Source organism: Azolla caroliniana, unplaced genomic scaffold (assembly GCF_043228905.1).
Source record: "Azolla caroliniana isolate FFs.n. ecotype wild unplaced genomic scaffold, voAzoCaro1.0.p SCAF_7, whole genome shotgun sequence".
NCBI classification, from domain to species: Eukaryota; Viridiplantae; Streptophyta; class Polypodiopsida; order Salviniales; family Salviniaceae; genus Azolla; species Azolla caroliniana.
This window is the reverse complement of record NW_028230442.1, coordinates 5,902,562-5,923,152: the sequence shown is the minus strand read 5'-3', so window position 1 is coordinate 5,923,152 and position 20,591 is coordinate 5,902,562. Positions and strand designations below refer to the sequence as shown.

Below are 20,591 nucleotides of genomic sequence, written 5' to 3'. Positions count from 1 at the left end.
CTGAACGTTACAAAGATCCCAACCTCCTCTACTGCGACAACATGAACAACATCCAACTAGCTCGGAATCAAGTCCTCCACGCTCGGACTAAGCACATTGAGGTGCACTATCATTTCATCCAAGAACGTGTTGTGGGTGGAGATGTCAACCTGCACCACATCAACATCAACCTACAGACGACCGACATCTTCACAAAAGCCACGATAGTTCACGCTAAGCCTAGGTCTCTCGATTACCAACGAGCCGAGCTTGAGGGGGAGTAAATAGTCGTTGCCCCACCTAGAGTCAGACAGAGCAGAATGAGCACAAGTGAGCAGACCACCCACAACTGAAGCCGAAACTAACTATAGAAGTCGACCCATTCATCGACAAGACGAAAATTAGACTTTCTAAGCAATCAGAAGTTGATCTTGAAGGGGTGTGTTGAGAATCAAACTCAACTTCCCTAGTGTGGGAACACACCTTGGGAATAGCCATGTGTGAGAACACCCCACCACTTTGTATCATGATTCATAACTAATGTGTCATAGAAGTTAAGTCCGATGACGCATAGTTCCTAGGTAGTTAAGTCTCCACCTCCCCAAGAGGTGGTTGTAGTAAGAGAATATAGAGAGAAGATGACTACATAAGCATCTTCTCCTTTTCTTTGTAACAGTTCGTTGTTTATTCTCTTGTTAATACAGTTTTAGTATTTTCTATATACCTTGTTCTATGTGTGTGTGTGTGTGTGTGTGTGTGTGTGTGTGTGTGTGTTATACACACACATATTTTCTACTACACAGAATCACGCCCGAAAGCAGCCCTTAACTTTGACATTGCAATTAACAAGATTTAACCATACCATCTTGTTAGTAAGGCTTGTGTTGCTCTTGTCTTGTCCCAACCAGCACACAGTCCCAATCTAAAAAAGGGGCTAGTCCTAGTCCTAGTTCCCATCCCAAAAGGGGCGCCACTATGGGTGGGGACAACCAGTTCCAATGGGTAGTCCCGATGGAGTACACAACAACTAGCCCTCCAAACAGCAAGCCCAACGATGATATCTTGGCCTATATAAGGAGGAGCTTGTCCTCATTTTTCTCATTCTCAACCTCTAAGTTCTATTCTCTCCCCTTGTAACCTCTGAGTTCTATTGTCTCCTATGGTAATCTTTGAAACACTCTAGTCCCTCTTTGGGAGATTTTCCCGAAGGATCTTGTTGAGTCCCGACTTGTCCCAACCTGGTTTTTGGTTTGTCCAAACTTGGGACCATTGTAAGCTTGTATCTCTTTATATAATATAAATCATCCTTTTCATCCCAAATTTCTTTGCCCCAACCGTGTTTTCTTGTAATTTTGAGACGCCCATATTCTAGTGGCATAACACTTGGTATCATAGCGATAACACAAGTTGGGAAAAGACGTGATGTCGAGGCAGGAGAAGGGGACCATCGAGGAGCAAACGACGAGAGGGAACCCGGTGGAGATTGCTTTGGTCAAATTTGTGGAAATCCTCATGGGGAAATCGAAGGAAGGAAGCTCACCAAGAAGGAGCCAAAGAGAAAGGGTCGATGAAGAATATGACTTTCAAAACTGCAAGTTGGTACCCCCAAGGGAGTACGTTGTGACAACGGAGTGCTTGGTGCTTAACAATTGGATCCATGACATGGAGTGCTTTTTGGAGCAAAGTCGGGCGACACAAAGACCATGGGTGAAGGTAGCTAGTTGATACCTCAAGAAAGCGGTACTTTTTGGTGGAGCGGAGGGAACCCTTTGAAGATTGGGAGGATTTCAAACAATGGATAAGGGAGTATTTCGTTCCACAGAACCTTTTAAGTTAGAATTAGAATTTTGTATCATCCATAAAGAGGCCAATTTTGACCTATGGGACCATGTATACATGTGTTCTTGATATGTCTCCTTCCTATGAAGGGGGATTCATACATTGAAGTACAAAGTCTTTATACGTGAATAAGGCATAAACATGAGCTCAATCCTCTAGCCGGTGTCTAAAGTTTATCACTCCCTCTTAATATGTCATCATATCTTGAACGAATTGCATTATGACAATGTGTCGAGCATGTGAAGAGCAAGTGACATTCATCCTCTATCGTGCCTTCATTGCATATTTTACATGCCTTCAAATTCGTTGCAACTTCAACCTTGTGAGATCGACTACGAAGTAGTGTGAGGGATCTACAATCATTACTACGCATATTGGTAATGAGATAAGGTTGGATACGATCAATATGCATTCTTGCCTTATATTGAGACCAACGTTCAGGGTTAACATTTTCCATGTAGTATTCTAACTTTGTCCTCTTAGCATCTTCCCACTTCATCCATAATGATTCCACCAACCTTTCCTCAATCATTATATAATGCATAACATTGCTCGAAAGCTCTAAAAGATCATCCACACCCCATCTTCTGAACCATTTCCTTATGTCAACAACCCAATCGGATGAGAGAATTTTACTCGGTGCAAACGAGGAAAAAGGGATGCGAGAACCTTTAAAGGGTGAGACTAAGCAAGGGTTGGGAATCAAGTGTCTCCCAACCAAGGCAAGCAAGGAAGATCAACTCGAGACAAAGAATATCAAACATGCTTCCCAAGTAGGAGTCATGTGAAGGACTGAGAAACTAAGGATAGAAGATGGACCAAAGGTCGAAAGCTCGACCAAGAAGGGATGAAGTCCTAGAAAAGACTAATGCAAGAGTGATCAAGGGATAGTCGAAGGAAATAAGGCGCGATGTCATGAAGGATTTGCTTCACGATATAAAAATAAATTTAAATATTGAATTCAATAATATTTCAAACACTTGAACCCACAACCTTATAAACCAAGCACAATGTATATACCACTAGGGTAGGCTATTTGTTTTTTAAAATGTTGTCAAGAATGTGCTTCACTATATAAGAATAAACTTAAATATTGTATTAAGTAAAATTGAGGGACTTGAACCCTCAACCTTGTATATCAAGCACAAACTATACACCACTAAGCTAGGTTATTTGTTTTAGAGTTATATCCATCATTATACTTATCCCAATACATAGGAGCTCAAATGAGTATGATGGCTATCATGCATCACATGCAATGCATGTGCGCCAAATGGCGATCATGCATCAGATGTAACTCATGCATGACATTACCATATGCATGGAAATACTTATAAAAAGAGGGGAAAGGAAAACAAAAGGGAATCAAGGAATCAAGAGAGAGTGAGAAAATAAGACAATCAAGTAGAGAAGACTAGCTCATTGGGTGGAGAACCTCTCGTTTCGAAGTTGAGGTCGTGGGTTCAAATCAAGGGTCGGTATTGAAAAGATTCATCTTACGATCAAGGATTGTAAAGTTGGTAAAATATTATATTTTTAAATATACATCATGATTATATCATATACTCTTGTTTCTAGAATCATACTTTGTCTCAATCTTCTTTCTTGAATCATACATTGTCTCTATCTTTTATCTATGCTCCTCTCTCTCTCTCTCTCTCTCTCTCTCTCACACACACACACACACATTACTCGTAATTCTTCGTCTTACTATCCTTAACCATTCTATCATCACCATACAAGCATTATTAAAACTTAAGTTTCTTCAACTCCCCTTAACCTTAGTCCCCGCGACTTCGCCGCACGAACCACAACTACCCCGACAGCGAACCCAAGCAACAAAGGAACTTGGGACAATTTTTTCAGCTTAATGGGACTCAAGCTCCACTGCACCCCGGTGCTTATCCTATCCCAACCGGGATGTAGTCCCAATTTGAACCAGGACTCACAAAAGGGGCCAATCCCAATCCCAATCCCAAAAGGGGCGCCACCCTAGGTTGGGACAGCCAATCCCAGCAGCCATATCTTGGTATATAAGGAGGAGTTTCTCCTCATTTTGCTCATTCTCAACCTCTGAGTTCTACTCTCTCGTCTTGTAACCTCTGAAACACTCTAGTCCCTCAACATCTCTTTGGGAGGTTGTCCCGACGGATCTCGGTTTAGTCCTAATTCAATCCTGACTCGTCCCAACCTCATTTTTGGTTTTTCCCAACTTGGGACCATTGTAAGCTTGTATATCTTCATATAATATAATTCATCCTTTTTATCCCAATTACCTCCCAATTGTGTTTTCATGTGGTTTTGAGACCCCCATAATCTAAGGGCATAACAAGGCTCTTGAATGATGATGATGATTTGGCATGTACGTATTTTTGTTTTAATAACACATTACACCATGGTATATGTCTCTCACAATGTAGGATGTACTTTTAACATGCACATGTAAGCTTAGGAAGATTTAAGCCTCTTTGACTTCTAAAGTAGCAATTCCTAGTTGAAAATTATTCTATGAGAAATTTTGAATTTACTCACTATTTCTCACGTGGAATAATAGTCACCTAGGGAATTGTGGCACTTAGAAGCTAAGTTGATTAAGTTAATAAGAGTTAGCAATATCTAGTTATTGTTGATAAAAGAAATCACATGTGATTCCCAACCATTGCAAAGTCACAATCTGCTTGAAGAGATGCTTGTAAAGTGCATTTTTAAGACAAAAAACAACATTTGTATGTGTTTGGAAATGGTTGTTGAATGATGTTTAATCATATCCATTATACATTAGCGGGCAAAATTTGTTGTGGAGGAAGACAAGAGTTTTCCATAGAAAAGTTAATGCCATTTTTCAAGAGAAGGATGAAGTTGTGCTTTTTGCAAGCTGGAATGACGCTTTTGGCTTTTTCTTTAGATAAGAAGTTTCCGGACATGACCACATAGATATCTTTTCTAAGAAGAAAAGAATGGTCAAGACTGTTACAAGTGTTTGCCTTTTGGATCCAAGTAGACACACGCTTGGCTGCACCTTGAACTTCGTCGAGAGTTAGTTTATTGCAATGGAAACCAATTGCAAGGGCACGAGGAGAAGAAATGACAGCATCAACTTCTTCATTTTGGACAATGCGCCATTCTTGTTTGCTCACCTAATGCAAAAGATATCTGTTATTAACAATTTTAAATTTTTCAAGAATGGTTTGCATTATGTTGTACGACTTATTCTTGCTTTTGTGGTTAAAGTTTCACCCATGATTGGTTCTTTTTTATTTGAATACTCAATTATAATCACCCACATCACAATCCTTAAAATTCTATTTTAATATATGAATTGTAACAACTAAATGTTTTTTTTTTGTTATGGACTGAGGGAGAAGTTACTCAAAAATTCACACTTCGTCTTCTTGTTGAATAAGAAAAGAGCATCTCGTTTGGTCTCTGTTTTGTAATTTTTTAATAAAACATGTTGAGGCTATGATAATAGGCTATAGGAGAATACTTCTATGATAACTACTGTGGAACGGGATCAATCCAACATTGTGCACATTATTATTAATGACTAATGTGCAACATCAACCTACAACTTACTCTTTCAAGAGCAAGGGCCATGGTAAGGCAATTGCATCACCTAAGCATACGTGTCCCTTTTCATTGAATCAAGTTACCACTTACGTAACTCAATAAGAAAAATTTTGAGCTCACTTCGCTTCTCATTAGTCATACGAACACATAGATTTCCATTCCGGGCAACATACAATTTGGTGTGGTAATGGATGCTTTTGTATTATGAGTGTGTGAGAGAGAAAGGGATGGAGTGACCGGACTCATTGTAAGCTATTCATGGTGGTGTGGATCCAAATTCCATTGTAAGTTAGTTTGAATTCATTGTAAGCTAGTCAATTGTGGTGTGGATCCAAATTCCAATGTAAGTTAGGCATGGTGATGTGTGAGTTCAAATTCCATTGAAAGTTAGTCATGATGGTATGGATCTAAAATCCATTGTAAGTTAGTCATGGTGGTGTTTTTTTCCCCCTTTCGAAATGCAAGCAAGCGAATATCTACGGGAAAAAAGAAAGAGAGTGCGAGATCGGACAAACCATGTCGGGGAACCCTCGTTCAGGCGAGAAAATCCGGAGCATGGCTTCATTGAGTTCGCCTTCTTCACCGAAAGCTCTATTGCGGAGCTCGCCATGCAAGCTTGCGTCTCCCGGCTGGGGTGGTCGCGGCCCGGGGGGTTCCATGTGGACAAGGACATACGTGGCGTCTTCTTGGAGGTCCGAGAAGCGGCGTGTGCCATCGCCGGAGATGCGCCACGCATGCCGGTGCGGCAGGGGATTGTCTGGGAACCGTTCCGCGGGGGCGAGGCAAATCGCGCGGCTTCCCGCGAGGATGGCATGAAGGTCCGAGTCACCGGCTATCCGCAACGGGAGCGTACCATCATGACCCTGGCCAAAATAAAGGCCGCCGTGGGCTTTAATGCCCGGCTTCGTCCACCGCCTCCTGCCAAGGAGATGATGATGCACCAGCCTTATGCGTTTGGTGGCGACAATCCCAAGAAGATCGGGCCGGGCTGTGTTCTCTCCCGGAGAAACTGGAGGAGCCGAGGGGCGGCGCGCACCGGCCTTAATCCTGGGCTGCTGCTTCGCAAGGTTCGCCTCCGATGCGAACATCCGCACGTGGCGCCGCACAAATTGGCCGGCCACCGCCACCAACATCTTTGGTTCTCTCTCTCTCTCTCTCTCTCTCTCAACACAATTTGCAGTTGCGCTCAAGCCCCATGAAATCAAAGGATATCCCAACTGACCGTCAAAGGATCCAAAGGATTCTCCCCATCAGGATTCCACCAAAAGATCCTTTCCTTTTCTTTTGGGACGGATGGTTGTGGTCCGGTTTTCGGGCCGTCGGCCGATCCGTCCCCTTTCATGTAACACCATCGATGATGCCTTTAGTCTTCCGTCGGACGGTGATGGAAGGAAGTTGGATTCGTAGAAAGGATCTCTATGAGTGTGTAGACTTGTGTGATGAGCCATTGAGATGAGGCTTGACACCACTATAAGAAACTTAATATGATGTAGCAACAATACCAATGGTTACATGATACCACGACAGAGGCATAACAATCGGCAACAGTTTGGTTCGGTTCGAGAGGGTCAAAACCGAACCATTTATAAAATTATAAACTTGAACCAAATCGAACCATACCACGAAACCGTTAAACCAAACCATTAAAAAAAAAATCAAACCGTTAAGCATTAAACCGATAAAACCGCGGTTTCGTGGTTCGGTTTCGGTTTTTCAGCTTAGGTCAAATTTAAAATATTTCATTAATCCTAAAATGTGAAAATAAGGCATGAAAATCAAAAGATTGTTTTAAAACAATAAAAAACCGTTAAACCATTTCCAACTTTTGAAATTGAACCGTTAAAAAATCCCAAACCTGAACCGAACTGTTTAAACCGTTCAGCCGTTGTTTCACGGTTCAGTTCAAACCGAACCGTTGCCAATTGTTACATAGGCATTCCCCAACAACCTTTGAAAGCCAATGTTTATATTTATTGGTCGAATATATTGGGTCAAGTTGGATTTGAACCAACGTAGTTGTCACCTATGTATAGAGAGCATCGACCCACACTTTCGATCACAACTTGGTTTTTCAAATTTCTATTGGGACGGATAACCTATAACTCCCTTGGAATGATTGATTGTAGGCTAGGAAGCTCTCCATATAACGCTTTCTTGGGCAAGGACTTTCCACAAACCCAAATATATACATTCCTCATCAATTTGGAAAGGAAGAATGAATCTTTTGTGTCAATTTGGCTTTGTTCAACTCTATAGACTAATAAAACTATGGCCAATATGTCATGTCTTTTGCATTCTGCCTCATAGACTTGAAATGGACGAGAGTCATGGGCTTCAGTCTTTATATGCATACAATTTTGTAAGGATTTCGTATATTTTAGTGGTATGATCAACGTCTTGGTTATAATAGGTCTATCTTGGTTAATATACTTCTTTAAAGTTTATTTTACATTTACTTTCAAGTTTGTGTGTGCATGTTTTATTCAACACACTCTTCATTTGTTCACATAAAAAGGGAGAAAAACATAAGCTCATTGATTGGTAAGTGTACAAAACTCTTCTTCCACAGTGTAGAGAATTCTTCAGCTAATTCGAATGCACCAGTATGCGTTGATTGTTCAATGTCTGAAGAAGGTCAGGATAAATCATCCTCAAAAGGGGTTTTGCTAGACGTTCATTACATATAGGATGTCCAATGTCATTACATAGTCTATCACTATGCTTCTTTGTTGTTCATTATAGGTCATCATGACTAGAGCCATTGTAATGTTTTCAGCCTAATCATTTCATCATGTATGCAGAAGTTCTACTAATGAAGAATAGTTTTTTTGGAATAGAAAACACTTGGGTGATCCACAAAGTCAATGTTTATTTTCACCAACAATTGTTTGTGGTTAATTCTACCATCAAAATCAACATGACTTGAAGCATTTGAACAAGAGTCTTGAAAAGAGTTTTTATCGTGAAGAAATACCCACAATGGTTAAGGTTAGAAAACACGTGTTTTATGGGCTATCCATTATGTCTAAACTCAATAACAAATGAATAGCAAACCAATGAAAGAATTATTATTTTTATTCATTTATTTTTTCAAGAGAAATATCCTCCATTGGCTTCTTCTTCATCTTGCTGATCTAGAGAAAGTTATGGCTTGGTTGTATTTTCTTTACTAGTCCAGTACTTTACGAGGATTTTTATCATTATCTTTACCTATAAAGCTTGGCTATGGTCATTCGGCACTGTTTCACAACATTTCTTGTAACGTTGGACTACTTTGTAGCTCTAGAGAAAGTTATGGCTTGGTTGTACTTTCTTTACTAGTCCAATACTTATTGAGGATTTTTATCGTTATCTTTACCTATAAAGCTTGGCTATGGTCGTTCGGCACTATTTCACAACATTTCTTGTAATATTGAACTACTTTGTATATTGCCTCTGGCCACTTTGCTTTTAATACCAATGAACAAATTATTATTTAACACTATATATTTTTAACTATGTCTCATTCTTATGTGAACAACCAAATATATTACCACTATCATTCAATATCTCACGGAAAAAGGGTGCCAATCATCATCCTAGATCATTAACATTTTCATGGAAAAACTTCATTCCCAACAATTTGAGTGCTAAGAATTACATTTAAATTTCTTGCACTTAAGAAGAGGAATAATTAAATCTCCAAGTTATTGAGATTTAAATTGGTAAGTTCAAAGATATATGCATTAGTACTTCTGTAGAATTATATTCACTATAGAGAACGTACAACGTTTATATTATGGATTAAGCATTGTACCTCGCATATATACTAAGATTTCATGCCACATTTCTTGCTTAATTATTAATCCATTATACGATATTATGCACTAGCACGTAATATGAAATCATTGCCTTTACTTTTTCCGTATTTTTGAAGCAAGCCTTTAATTCTCTATAGTTCCTAAGTGGAAGGTTGTGTATTTGCTTAGGGATTCCAGCCGTGGAAGCATGTCCAATCATATGTTTCTTGCTGAAGATTTTGACTTTAATATCATTCATTGATACTTAACAACTCCCTTTCTCCAAAAGCATTCATATCAATATGTATTTTCACTTCCATAACTAATAGTTATGTAGAAGTCCTCCATAAAACATTTGACTTCGAAAGAGCATTTTGACTCTATAGTTATGTCTACAAACTACAACTAGTCAATTTTTCGGAAACATGGCCCACCGAAAACCTTTCTCTCAAACAATAAAAAACACACACATTAGTTCCAACCCATAATAGGGTTTTTAAAAAAATGGACAGGTCCCAACAGCCCAAGTTTCTCTTACACCCGTTATTTCAAGCCGTAAATTTCCTTTCACTCATGCTTCCACAAGGAAAATGTTGCTGAGTTTTTAAGCTTCACTTAGGACAGAACTAATTTATTTTTTTCCTAGAAAAATATCCTTTCATTAGTTATGAACAATTATTACAATAAAAACTTACCTACCATCAAGCTACCATTGATCTGGTGCATTCTTCCTTAGGTCCCATCCCTCAAGGATAAATAGTATGAACACTCCACCACTCCTTAACCAAGTTATGTGATTGGTGGTGGGAACAACCATACTGGTGGTGCTAAGCACCATTTAGGTCTTGAATTTTGTACTGTGAGAAAAGGGGGCCTTCTTCCAATAGGCAATAAATTCGAGACATTGCAAGTTGCAACACGGCAGCATCTGTCTCAACTTTAATATCCTCATACCGCCCTTTCAAGGTATGTACCATCTCCATCCAGACATTCCGTACACTTTCCACTAGATGAACAGTAGTATTACCAAACACCTTAGAACACCTAGCAATCCAAATAAACCACATTGTGGTGGTGCATAGTAGCTCCTATACCTCTTGCATTGTCTTTAACATGTAAGGAGCCTCCATTTGACTTCGTTGCATCACCATTATTATTCCTCTTTGAATTTTAATAATCGTGTCATTTGGGCATACAAGTTTATTTTTACTTTTATACGGTAGATGTACATATATACATGTATACAACATACATATATGTAGAGACATACATAGATATACATATACACACACATGCATGCATGCATGCAAATATGTCTAACTACACACATACATATGTACGTACGTGCGTGCATATATATACATATACATAGGTAGGTTACTAGGTATGTACATACATGTATGCATTGATACATTCATGATTCGACTATGTATATATACTTGCATGGATACATTACATGCATAAATAAATGTATCACTCACTGTATGCATAGTATGAACCATACGTGCATTCGCATTCGAGCATGTTTAAATACCATACTTTTGTATTCATTATTTAGTATAAGGCAAAGTTTATTGTATTCATTATCTATTATAAGGCAAAGTTTTTTTTAAGGTAAGAAAGTTAAGGTAAATACTAAAAAGTGTAAAAATAAAAAATAAAAACACAAGAATGTTTTGATAACATACGCGTTCGGGAAAAAATACAAGAATGTTTGCCAATGCATGCGAGTATATTACGAGTATATGACGTACTATTTGATGTATGTATGCATACCAATATACATTCTTGCAAGCATAGTATGTTTCAATCATTCGAGTATGGTAAACACCCTCTAAGAATGGTAAATACCATACTTTTGGATTAACTATTTATTAGGAGTGTAAATAAACCTAAAGAAAGGGGGGAAAAAAAACTTTATAAATTGGGGGAAAAAAAACACAAGAATGTTTGAATAACATTGGCATTCGTTTTCCAACGTAGGAAAACGAATGTTACGTACTATGCAAGTTGCAAAAGTTTGATACATTTGAAGAATGATAAATCATAAGAGAAAACATGAACTAAATTTGAGGGGAAATTACAAACACATGTACCAATCAATCAGAGAGAAGAAAGAAGAAAGAAGAAAGAAGAATGAGAGAAGATAGATATGCTCTGTTTCTGCTCTGCTCTGCTATATTTGTAGAGCCATGTTTAGTAGGGGGAGGAAAAGAACAAAAATTCAAGAGAGGAGAGAGTATTTTTCTTCCCCATATTTGGGGGGTGTTATGGCAGAGTTTGTTTTCTTTTGGGACCATCAGTTATATATATGAAGGAATGGTGGAAAAAGAAAAAGAAAAAGAAAAAGAAAGAAGAAGAACAGACGAAGAAAAAGAACAGAACAGAACAGAACAGAACAGAAGAATTCAAAGGGAATCAAAAGTCCAATCCAATCCATCCAATCCATCCTCTCTCTGTCTCTTTCTTTCTTCCTTCTTATTCTCTGCTCCGCCTTTTGTCCCCATCCCTCTCATCCTTCTGTCTCTCTCTCTCAGATCCTTTCTTTTCCCCCTCCTTCATTACCATTATTATGAGCTCTAATCTTAAATCATTATGTCTTGCAACAGGAAGAGGAAAGATTGCACTTCCCCTTCTTCTTCTTCTTCTTCTTCTTCTTCAAGTTCTAATGGGCTGCTTGTTTTGTTCCTCAATCTGTGTAACCCTAATGCTAACCCTAATGCTAACCCTAATGCGAGAAAGTCATTATTAATAGCAATGGGCTCCAATCCCATGTCCAAATGCGGAGCTTCAAAGTGTAAAGGTTGCAGTCCATGCAAGGCTGTGCAAGTCCGAATCCAACCTGCATCTTCATCTTCATCTTCATCTTCATCTTCATCTTCATCTTCATCATCATCATCTTCTTCTTCTGCTTCTTCTTTCACCACAATGCAGTGCATAAATGATTGTGATCAATACTATCCTGAAGCATGGCGATGTAAATGTGAAGGAAGATTGTACATGCCATGATTTGTATATATATATATATATATATCATACTGTCAAGGAGCCATATTTGATATAATTAACCAAATCCTTAGCAAGAAAAGGTTATTACCAGAATATGAAGGGAAAACCCTATTCCACAAGGTTTTCTCCCACTGCTAAAACAAACAAAAAAAGAAGGCCTTGAATTCATTCATCTCTTCTTGTGATGTTACAGAAAAAGCACCTTCTCCATTAAATCATGGTGTGCAGCACCATGTCAACCATCATCACCATACATCTTGACATTGAGAGCTCAAAAACTGTCAAAACATTAATCATCTATAAAATTTCCATATCCAATGGCATTGAGAGCAAGAACTGCTTAGAAAAAGGCCAGCCAATGTAACCCTCCAAATGTCTCCTCTCTACCAATTGGGTCTATCAAACTATCATATTACTACTACTACTACTACTACTACTACTTATAGATTCCCAGGCTTAGCTTTTCAAAATCCTCAAATGGAACTTGACAAAACAAACAAACTATCATACATATGAGGTAGTGGTGTCTGCTTGTGCTTTGATACCGTCTCGTCCGTCCAAGTTGTTTAGTCCCGCTATCGGATTAAATCTCCCCTAGCATGAAGCATCTCAATTCTAGTTAATCGGGTTCAATTATCCTCGCATGAAGCTTTTCAATTCTAATCAATGGGCTCAATTATCCTACTACATGAAGCTTTTCAATTCTAAATTATCAATGGGTTGTCTCCTGGCATGAAGTTTTCTTTAAATTCTAATGTAGGTATGTGCATACATAGTATGATGTGCACTGCAAATTTGTGTTGGGGAAATAACCATCACTCCCTTGTGTGATCAAAATGGCCATGCTCTCAAAACCAGAAGGAAGTAGGGTCATCATTCTACGATGAAACAAACAATGAGATGAAGTAAACTTAATTGATTCTGGCAATTGTCTCCATAAGATGCTAAAATGTGTCCTTATAATCCATTGTTAGTTTCGGCCTTATCAGCCATTTGCTTGAAAGGATTCTTCCATTTGATTGATAGAGTTCTTCACCTCATTGTGCTCTAATTCTTGAAAGGATTCTTGCATTGATAGAGTTAGATCAACTAGGATTATCTTTGGACATTAATACTCCATGCTAAGTGTGTCCTTATATCCATCACTAAGTTGAATCTGCCTTATCAGCCGTTGCTTATTGTTCTTCATGTCATTGTTCTAATTCTTGAAAGGATTCTTCCATTTGATTGATAAGACTTAAATGAACTAGGTTTGGCTTTGGACATTACTTAATATTCCATCCTTTAAGTTGCATTCTGCCATGTTAGCTAACCAAAAGAAATGTAGGCGAAGACAAGTTTCCAAGACTCGATCGAATAGGTCTCCACACTTGTGGTGATCTATGAAATTACAATGCCAAGACCTTTAAAAGGGGAAGGGGAGTTCAAGCCAGTTGCCAATTAAGCAACCAAGACTTGGAACTAAGTAGAACTAGAATTCAGCAATGGGATGAAGATAATCCATCCTTTATCCAAGCCACTTCACCCCTTGAACCATACATGTGGTGTACCAAGAGGAGACTAAACAAAAATCCCAGCTCAATTCCCTACCTTGGAACATTGTTGAAAGTACGATAGGTTTAACGAGTTCCTAGTTTACTCACTCATTGGTGCCAACTTTAGACTCAATGAATTTGATGTTTAGGAAGACATGAAAGGGAATCTTGGAACAGTGTTGGAAGTACGATAGGTTTAATGAAATCCTTGTTGGCTCACTCATTGGTGGCAACTTTAGACTCAACAAATTTGGAGTTTAGGAAGAGATGGAAAATTGATAGTGAACTATGTGGATTTTGTTCAATGGTCCTTGAACTACACATAAGGTTGACAAGGTCGAAATTCTTTTTCATTTGTTCTTCATGTGCTCAAAGAGCAAAAAATCTAAAATAATCATAGCACAAGTGGTGCATATGGCCCTAGAGCTTGTATCTCTCCCCATACTTGAGGAATACTTAGATTGAACTATCTATGGCTCAAAAGAAACCATATAGAGGTTCAAACAAATTAGAAACCCATGGATTGAGATCTTTACTACATGGCCAAGTCATGATAGAAATAATGGGGTCGTGTGAGGTCCTAAAACAAGAAAATGGACAAGCTCATTGCTTGTAGGGAAGAAAATGTTGGCACAAAACTTGAGAAAAAGCATAATATAGAAAGAATGTGTGGAAGATGCTCAAAGACTTGGCTAGAGAAGTTTGTTGTTGAGGAATGAATTTGAGTTGGCAACATTTTAGTTTGAGTCGAGCCAAGCTATGAAATCCTGAGTTAACAGCTTAATGGCTTCACATCAATTCAGGTTCAAAATTTTGTAAACGGTTTGATTTGGGTTTGGTTTGGCGTGGGGATTTAAGGTTACGGTTTGATCCTTTATCAACTTAACAATTTCAGGAGACAATTTTTTAGATATTTATTACATATATAAATAAACTTTTTAAATGATATAATATGTAGTATAAAATTTTAACTTTGAATCCAACATTCTTTTAAGTTCTTGTTTTCTTTTGAGTTTTAAAAAATTAGTCCTTTTACCACAAATTTAAAATTGAGTGTATAGTCAATAAATAATTTAGTTCAAGCCAAATTTGAATTGCAAAACCACAACCTAATGGCTTAATGGTGCTTAACGGTTCATTAATATCTTGAACCATTTGATTTGAGCTCAAAAATCTTGCAAATGATTTGGTTTCATAGTTAGCTTCTTTTCACATTGCAAAAAAATTACGCGGTTTGAGTATGAGACTCACAAATTGAACCGAACTAAACTAAATCATTATCAATGCCTAGGAAGTATATAATTGTACATGAAAATTGTAAGCTTTTGGGCACATAAGCTTAAGCTATAGCATTCACATGTTTTTCTTAATACTAATGAGGAAAATCTTTGAAGAAAAAAAATTGTTGGTTGCAAACTTCTGATGTAATAAGAACCTTTTGTCTTCATCTAGATTTTAATTGTACCGGGTCATTAAAAAGTACTTGTGCTTTCCTTGTTTAAAAATGTATAGCCATGGCGCTTTGCCAATGTGTCAGCAATAACATGAGTTGTATAAAGCTACTTAGTCTTGACAATGTCTTATCATGTTGACTTGGGTTTGTACTTATGTTGATGTTGAGACTATTTGATTTTCTATGGCCTTGGACTACAAAGATTAGAATTAGGAGCCAACTTGCCTTGCAAATGGCTCTCACATATGAACCTATTGTATCCTATTTCGTGGCCAAGAGCATAATGTGAACATTCTTTAAGCAAGTCTAGGTGAAGAGTCAACATGAGTCACCAATTTTCCTCTACATTGTAGCCTATATAAAGACATGCTTGATATTTCATCCAATCTTACAATATCCAAATGTACCTCTTGCTATTTTAATGTAATTCGTACTTTGGTTTATTGTTACCTATTATCTAATTTGTATTAATTGAATGGTTAGTGTGTCGTTAGGGTATCATGAGTGGTGTTACCCTTCATAGAGGCAGTGATCAATAGGATATAATCGTCTACCATTATAAAATATAAATTCAATGGACCCACAAGAATAGGAAATTATGTAGTACTTATTATTGATGCATCCACGTAATTGTTTGGAGAGTTCATGTCATACATGAGACCTTGTCTTCAGCCATGAGCATTAAGTACTACACCATGTCCAAGAAAGATTGCAATTCCCACAATAGTTAAATGTAATTCAATAACAAACTTGATATCAGCATAAAAAAGGATAAGATTGCGAAACGTCCCAACGACATGTTGAGCATCATACCATTTTTACATATAACAAGATTCAGCCATACATAAGTTATTCACTCATGTTAAATAGAAAATGCATCCTACTATATAAGTTGAGTTCAATCATATGTGCCACCTTGATAAATATGGTGTGTAGGCACATAGAAATTGTTATAACACGGAAAAAATGATGTAAACATGCGCATCAACCAGGCATAAGGAAGTATATATGGTTAATCTTGGATCACACTGATATAGAATGGCACAGCACCACTTCAGTTGGTTCATCTAGTGCTCGACCACAAGTTGAATGCTTCGGCAAGAGCATGTACTTGGTCATTGCCATTGATTCCTTTCGCCACTAAGAAGTTGGCATCCATATTTGGTGGGTGAAGAGATCACGACATATATTAGCATAGTTTAGGTAGTACGACAAGTGACAAATCAAGTTTTGTGTTGGTAAGTTTGTACCACAATCTTTGTGTTCAGTGTTTGAACAGTTTTTCGTAGGAGCACGACATCAACTCAACGGGATGAGACTTAACCACACATCTTAACATTGCAAAGAACAAACTTTACCACAATACCAACATTTTGGATTTTTGAGGCAAGCTTGTGAATCTATATGCATTAACTTCATTGGAAGTCTGAAGATTCTTATCAGATGTAAATGCAATGCTTTCACGTTGTGCTTCTCTCTTGTTTATCTTGTATCGGTGGTGAGTGAATGCACATCAGCTTTATGCACATTACTCCATTCAATATTGATGACTTGCATGTGAGTATGCAAACAGCCTTTGTTTGATTGACTACCTACATTCATCCGATACCTCATTAGCACCACAGTGTAACAATTCTATGTGGCATCAAGGATATCATTTAGATCACTCTTTGGAGGTAGGCTGTGTGCTCTCAAAAAGAAATGGATCCAACCAAGTTTTTGGTGGTATCACCTTCATACAATACCAATCGTGGGTTCATCTGATACCTCATTAGCACATCTGTTCTCAAAAAGAAATGGATTCAACACAAATATTGGATAAGAGAACAAAAGCAGCAGTATCTTGTGGGTCCAATTCTAAAACCGATTGAGCGGCATGTTTTCCTAGAGTCACGTCATTATGAATTCTGCTTGCCCCTAGCATGGCCTTCCATACAACCACATAACTTTTTGATCTTGTCTCCTCCATAAACAGAGCTGCCTCTGCCAATAGCCCTGCCCGTCCCAGTAGGTCGACCATGGACGCAATGGCCTCCTCTGTTGGCTCGATATTGTAAACCTGTGTTATGAGTGCAAAGTAGTAGTAAGCAGCATCCACAAGACCTGCAAAATTACATGCACATATCACAGCTACTAGTGTGACATGGTCAAGTGTCATGCCAACTTTCAGTTGCATTTCTTCGAATAATTCAATGGCTTCCTTTGCATACCCATGTTGTGCATATCCAGCGGTCATCACATTCCACGACACAGATGTACGAATCGGCATGCTAAAGAATATTGAAGACGCCTTTTCTATGCTACCACACTTTGCATACATATCGATCAATGTGTTTGAGAGACTCGTGGCAGGTTCAATGACGTAACCAAATTCTTGCACACAAGAGTGATACCTCTTACCAAGATCTAACGCACCCAAGCTAGCACATGCTTGAAGCATGCTGAGAAACGTAACTCCATCAGGCAATACAGATGCATGCATCATCTCAGTATGCCGTATCAGCATGGCTTCCATATCTCCGTCAGCCACATGTCCACACATAATGATATTCCATGCGACGACATCTCTTTCTACAAGTTCATTGAACACCTTAGAGGCCTCCTTCCTTTGCCCACATTTGTGGTACATATCGACTAGCATGTTGTTCAAGAACTTATTTTGATTAACATTAGATTCGATAATCTTTAAATGGACCTCCTTGCCAAATTCCAGTTTGTTCAAATAGGCACATGCTTTGAGAACAGATACAAAGGTAACTTCATCAATTTGTACACCTCTTTGCTCCATCTTAGTGAAAAGAACTAATGCATCTTTAGGATGCTCGTATGCAAGATAACCCGCAACCATCCCATTCCATAACACGCTATCTTGCATTGGCATTTCATCACTCACACACATTGCATTATCCAGGCTGCCACATTTTGTGTACATGTCCACAAGGCAGCCCTGTAAAACTACATCTGATTGTGCTTCCATTTTTGCAAGAAGTGAATGTATTCTTTTGCCATACCCTATGGCTGAAGCAGAGCAGCAAGCTTTTAGAGCCACAATGAACGTGACTTGGTTAGGGCACACACCCTCTCTTCCCATCTGTCCAAAAAGCTTCAGTGCTTCTTCATGTTCTCCTTGCTGTAGATAGCCTGAAATCATAGACGTCCACACCACAACATTGCGTTCGGGAAGTTTGTCAAAAAGTAGGCGTCCCAGCTCTGAATTTCCACACTTTGCATACATATCAATAAGTGCACTGCTCAGATACAAAGTCAGTTCAAGTCCATATCTCGCAAGGAATTCATGCACTTTCTTACCACTGTCTAAGCAACCTAACCCAGCACATGCTTTAAGGGCACCTAAGAAAGTTATCCGATTTGGCCTCCTTCCTTCCTCTACCATAGTCCAGAACAGTTCCAATGCAGGTGCATTGCATCCACCCTTTGCATACCCACAGATTAGCATGTTCCATGATACAAGATTCCTTTTCCTTTCACACATTGTGCAGAAAACTTTGTGTGCATCTCTCATGCTACCACATTGGACATACATATCAATAAGGCCATTCGCCACATATTCATCTGAATCTTCCTCCTCCCCAGTTTCTACAATGTAGGAGTGGACAATTGTGCCATTGGTCATGTTTTGAGAAATTGCACATAACTTTAGAACATTTAAAAAGGTGAATGTGTTCGGCGTGAGCTGTGTTTCCAGCATCATCCTTGAAAAATAAATGAAAACCTTTTCCGAATTCCTTTGTTGAGCAAACCCCCCAATGATTACATTCCATGATACAATATCGCGTTCCACTATGGCATGAAACACATAGCATGCTTCATCCATATTCTCACATCTGGCATAAATTTCCACCAGGAGATTTTCCAGGGTAGTGTTGGGCAGTAATCCATTCTTGACTATATAAGCATGGACTTGGCGAGCACAAGTAAGGCTCTGAAGATTGAGACACAGTTGTAAAAGGATGAGATAAGTTTCTACACTCACTCTAACACCGAGATGCTCCATCTCATCTAAGGCCAACACAGCCTCCTTCAATTCTCCATTTACACATAAACTCTTCACTACAGAATCATCGATGTAACACTCTGACAACAATGCTTGTGTCTCCCTTACAGGGAATGATGTACTAAACATTGATGAGACATCATTGGCACAGTGCCTAGACATTGAAAAGCTCATCTTGGTTATTTGATAGTAAGACCTGTAAGTGAACAAGGATATTGTTTTTGAAGAAAAGTAAACTTCAGAACCTAAATTTCAAGCTCAATCATTTTATATGCCAAGATGTCTATACATACAGATGGACGAATGGTTTTCTGGTTCCACTGTGGCATAAGCCCCGTGATATTGACAACGTGCCAGCTGCCATATGATGATGATGCAGAATTCTTGTAGGCTTAAGCAACACATGAAAATAATCAGGAATGCTCATGAATATACAACATCTTTTGAAAAGTTACAAACGTGTGGGAGAAAGATTATAGATATATATGAGATCATTACCAGCCAAAGGTGCATTCATGAGTCATGACCTAACCTAGTGAGGAAAAAGAGTATGCCATGAAAGATTCAGATCAATTGAGAAGATCTCTCTTCAAACCGGTTCAAGTTACTCCATCTGAAGATTGATGCTCAAACCTAGAATGCACAAAACCCATCATTTGCAATCCCCTTTGCACACCAAATTCTAGAAAATTTTCAAGCACAACAAGAAATGAAATATAACGAATTTCCTGAGAGAAAAGAATATACTAACAAGGTCCAATGTATGGCAGCATTGATCATTGAAGATATCGCATCCTTTTGCGCCTGGTCCTGTCATTGGCTTCAAGCATAGATTTCACATAGGGTTCCAATATCCAAATCATGAACTTGTCGATCCTAGGGGCAAATTGAATGAAATTTACTTCCATTTTCTGCATCAATTCGAGGTTTGTCCAGTGCTACGGTCTCCTAGGGATGCTGCCATGACGTTTTCTCAGCTCGTATTGCCATTTCAGTCTTTGAATTCAATATACCCTGCTCTTGTTTGGTTGCAGCCTGCAGGGCTATGGAATTTGAAATGGGAAAGGGGGGGAGTGAATGATGATGCTAGATGGGCCATGTCCATTGTTAGTCCTAACTAAGTTCCTTAATGCCGGACATATATCGGTCCCTATGACACTATTTGGCGATCGCGATACCCATGTTTCTAACCTAATCTGAATAGGACACTTGTTGGCGATCGCGATACCCATGTTTCTAACCTAATCGGAATAGGACACTTGTTGGCGATTCTCGATACCTATGTTTCTTATCTGATCGGGTTGTGATACTTCCCGGCGATTGTGGTGCCCGTGTTACTTGCCCTCGGAAATCAGTTTCTTAGATGTCAACACTTACATGTATGATTCCTACGTGACAATTGTTGGTGTCAC

General features: G+C 38.6%; 3 protein-coding genes across 8 annotated transcripts; 1 reads left to right on the top strand and 2 right to left on the bottom strand.

The window, feature by feature from the left end:
* Positions 1-1,984: 1,984 nt before the first annotated feature.
* Positions 1,985-6,578, bottom strand: LOC147861698 (uncharacterized). Its single transcript, XM_087322426.1, has 3 exons — positions 5,904-6,578; positions 4,596-4,955; positions 1,985-2,137 (listed from the first exon to the last, which is right to left on the bottom strand). Exons 1-3 carry the CDS (start codon positions 6,519-6,521, stop codon positions 1,985-1,987), a joined length of 1,131 nt encoding a protein of 376 aa, XP_087178552.1. The 5' UTR covers positions 6,522-6,578.
* Positions 6,579-11,877: 5,299 nt separating this feature from the next.
* Positions 11,878-12,240, top strand: LOC147861697 (EPIDERMAL PATTERNING FACTOR-like protein 4). Its single transcript, XM_087322659.1, has one exon. The coding sequence runs from the start codon at positions 11,925-11,927 to the stop codon at positions 12,174-12,176; it is 252 nt and encodes an 83-aa protein (XP_087178785.1). The 5' UTR covers positions 11,878-11,924; the 3' UTR covers positions 12,177-12,240.
* A 4,671-nt stretch (positions 12,241-16,911) lies between these two features.
* LOC147861696 (pentatricopeptide repeat-containing protein At2g33680-like) lies at positions 16,912-20,224 on the bottom strand. 6 transcript variants are annotated; one of them, XM_087322765.1, is made up of 4 exons: positions 19,931-20,224; positions 19,678-19,812; positions 19,473-19,570; positions 16,912-19,375 (listed from the first exon to the last, which is right to left on the bottom strand). In XM_087322765.1, exons 2-4 carry the CDS (start codon positions 19,690-19,692, stop codon positions 16,951-16,953), a joined length of 2,538 nt encoding a protein of 845 aa, XP_087178891.1. In that variant the 5' UTR covers positions 19,693-19,812; positions 19,931-20,224; the 3' UTR covers positions 16,912-16,950. The 6 variants fall into 6 exon arrangements, with proteins under 6 accessions (XP_087178891.1, XP_087178890.1, XP_087178892.1 ...); XM_087322764.1 differs by having other exon boundaries at positions 19,473-19,619; positions 19,712-19,812; XM_087322766.1 differs by having other exon boundaries at positions 16,912-19,333; positions 19,473-19,619; positions 19,712-19,812.
* Between the last annotated feature and the right edge of the window lie 367 nt (positions 20,225-20,591).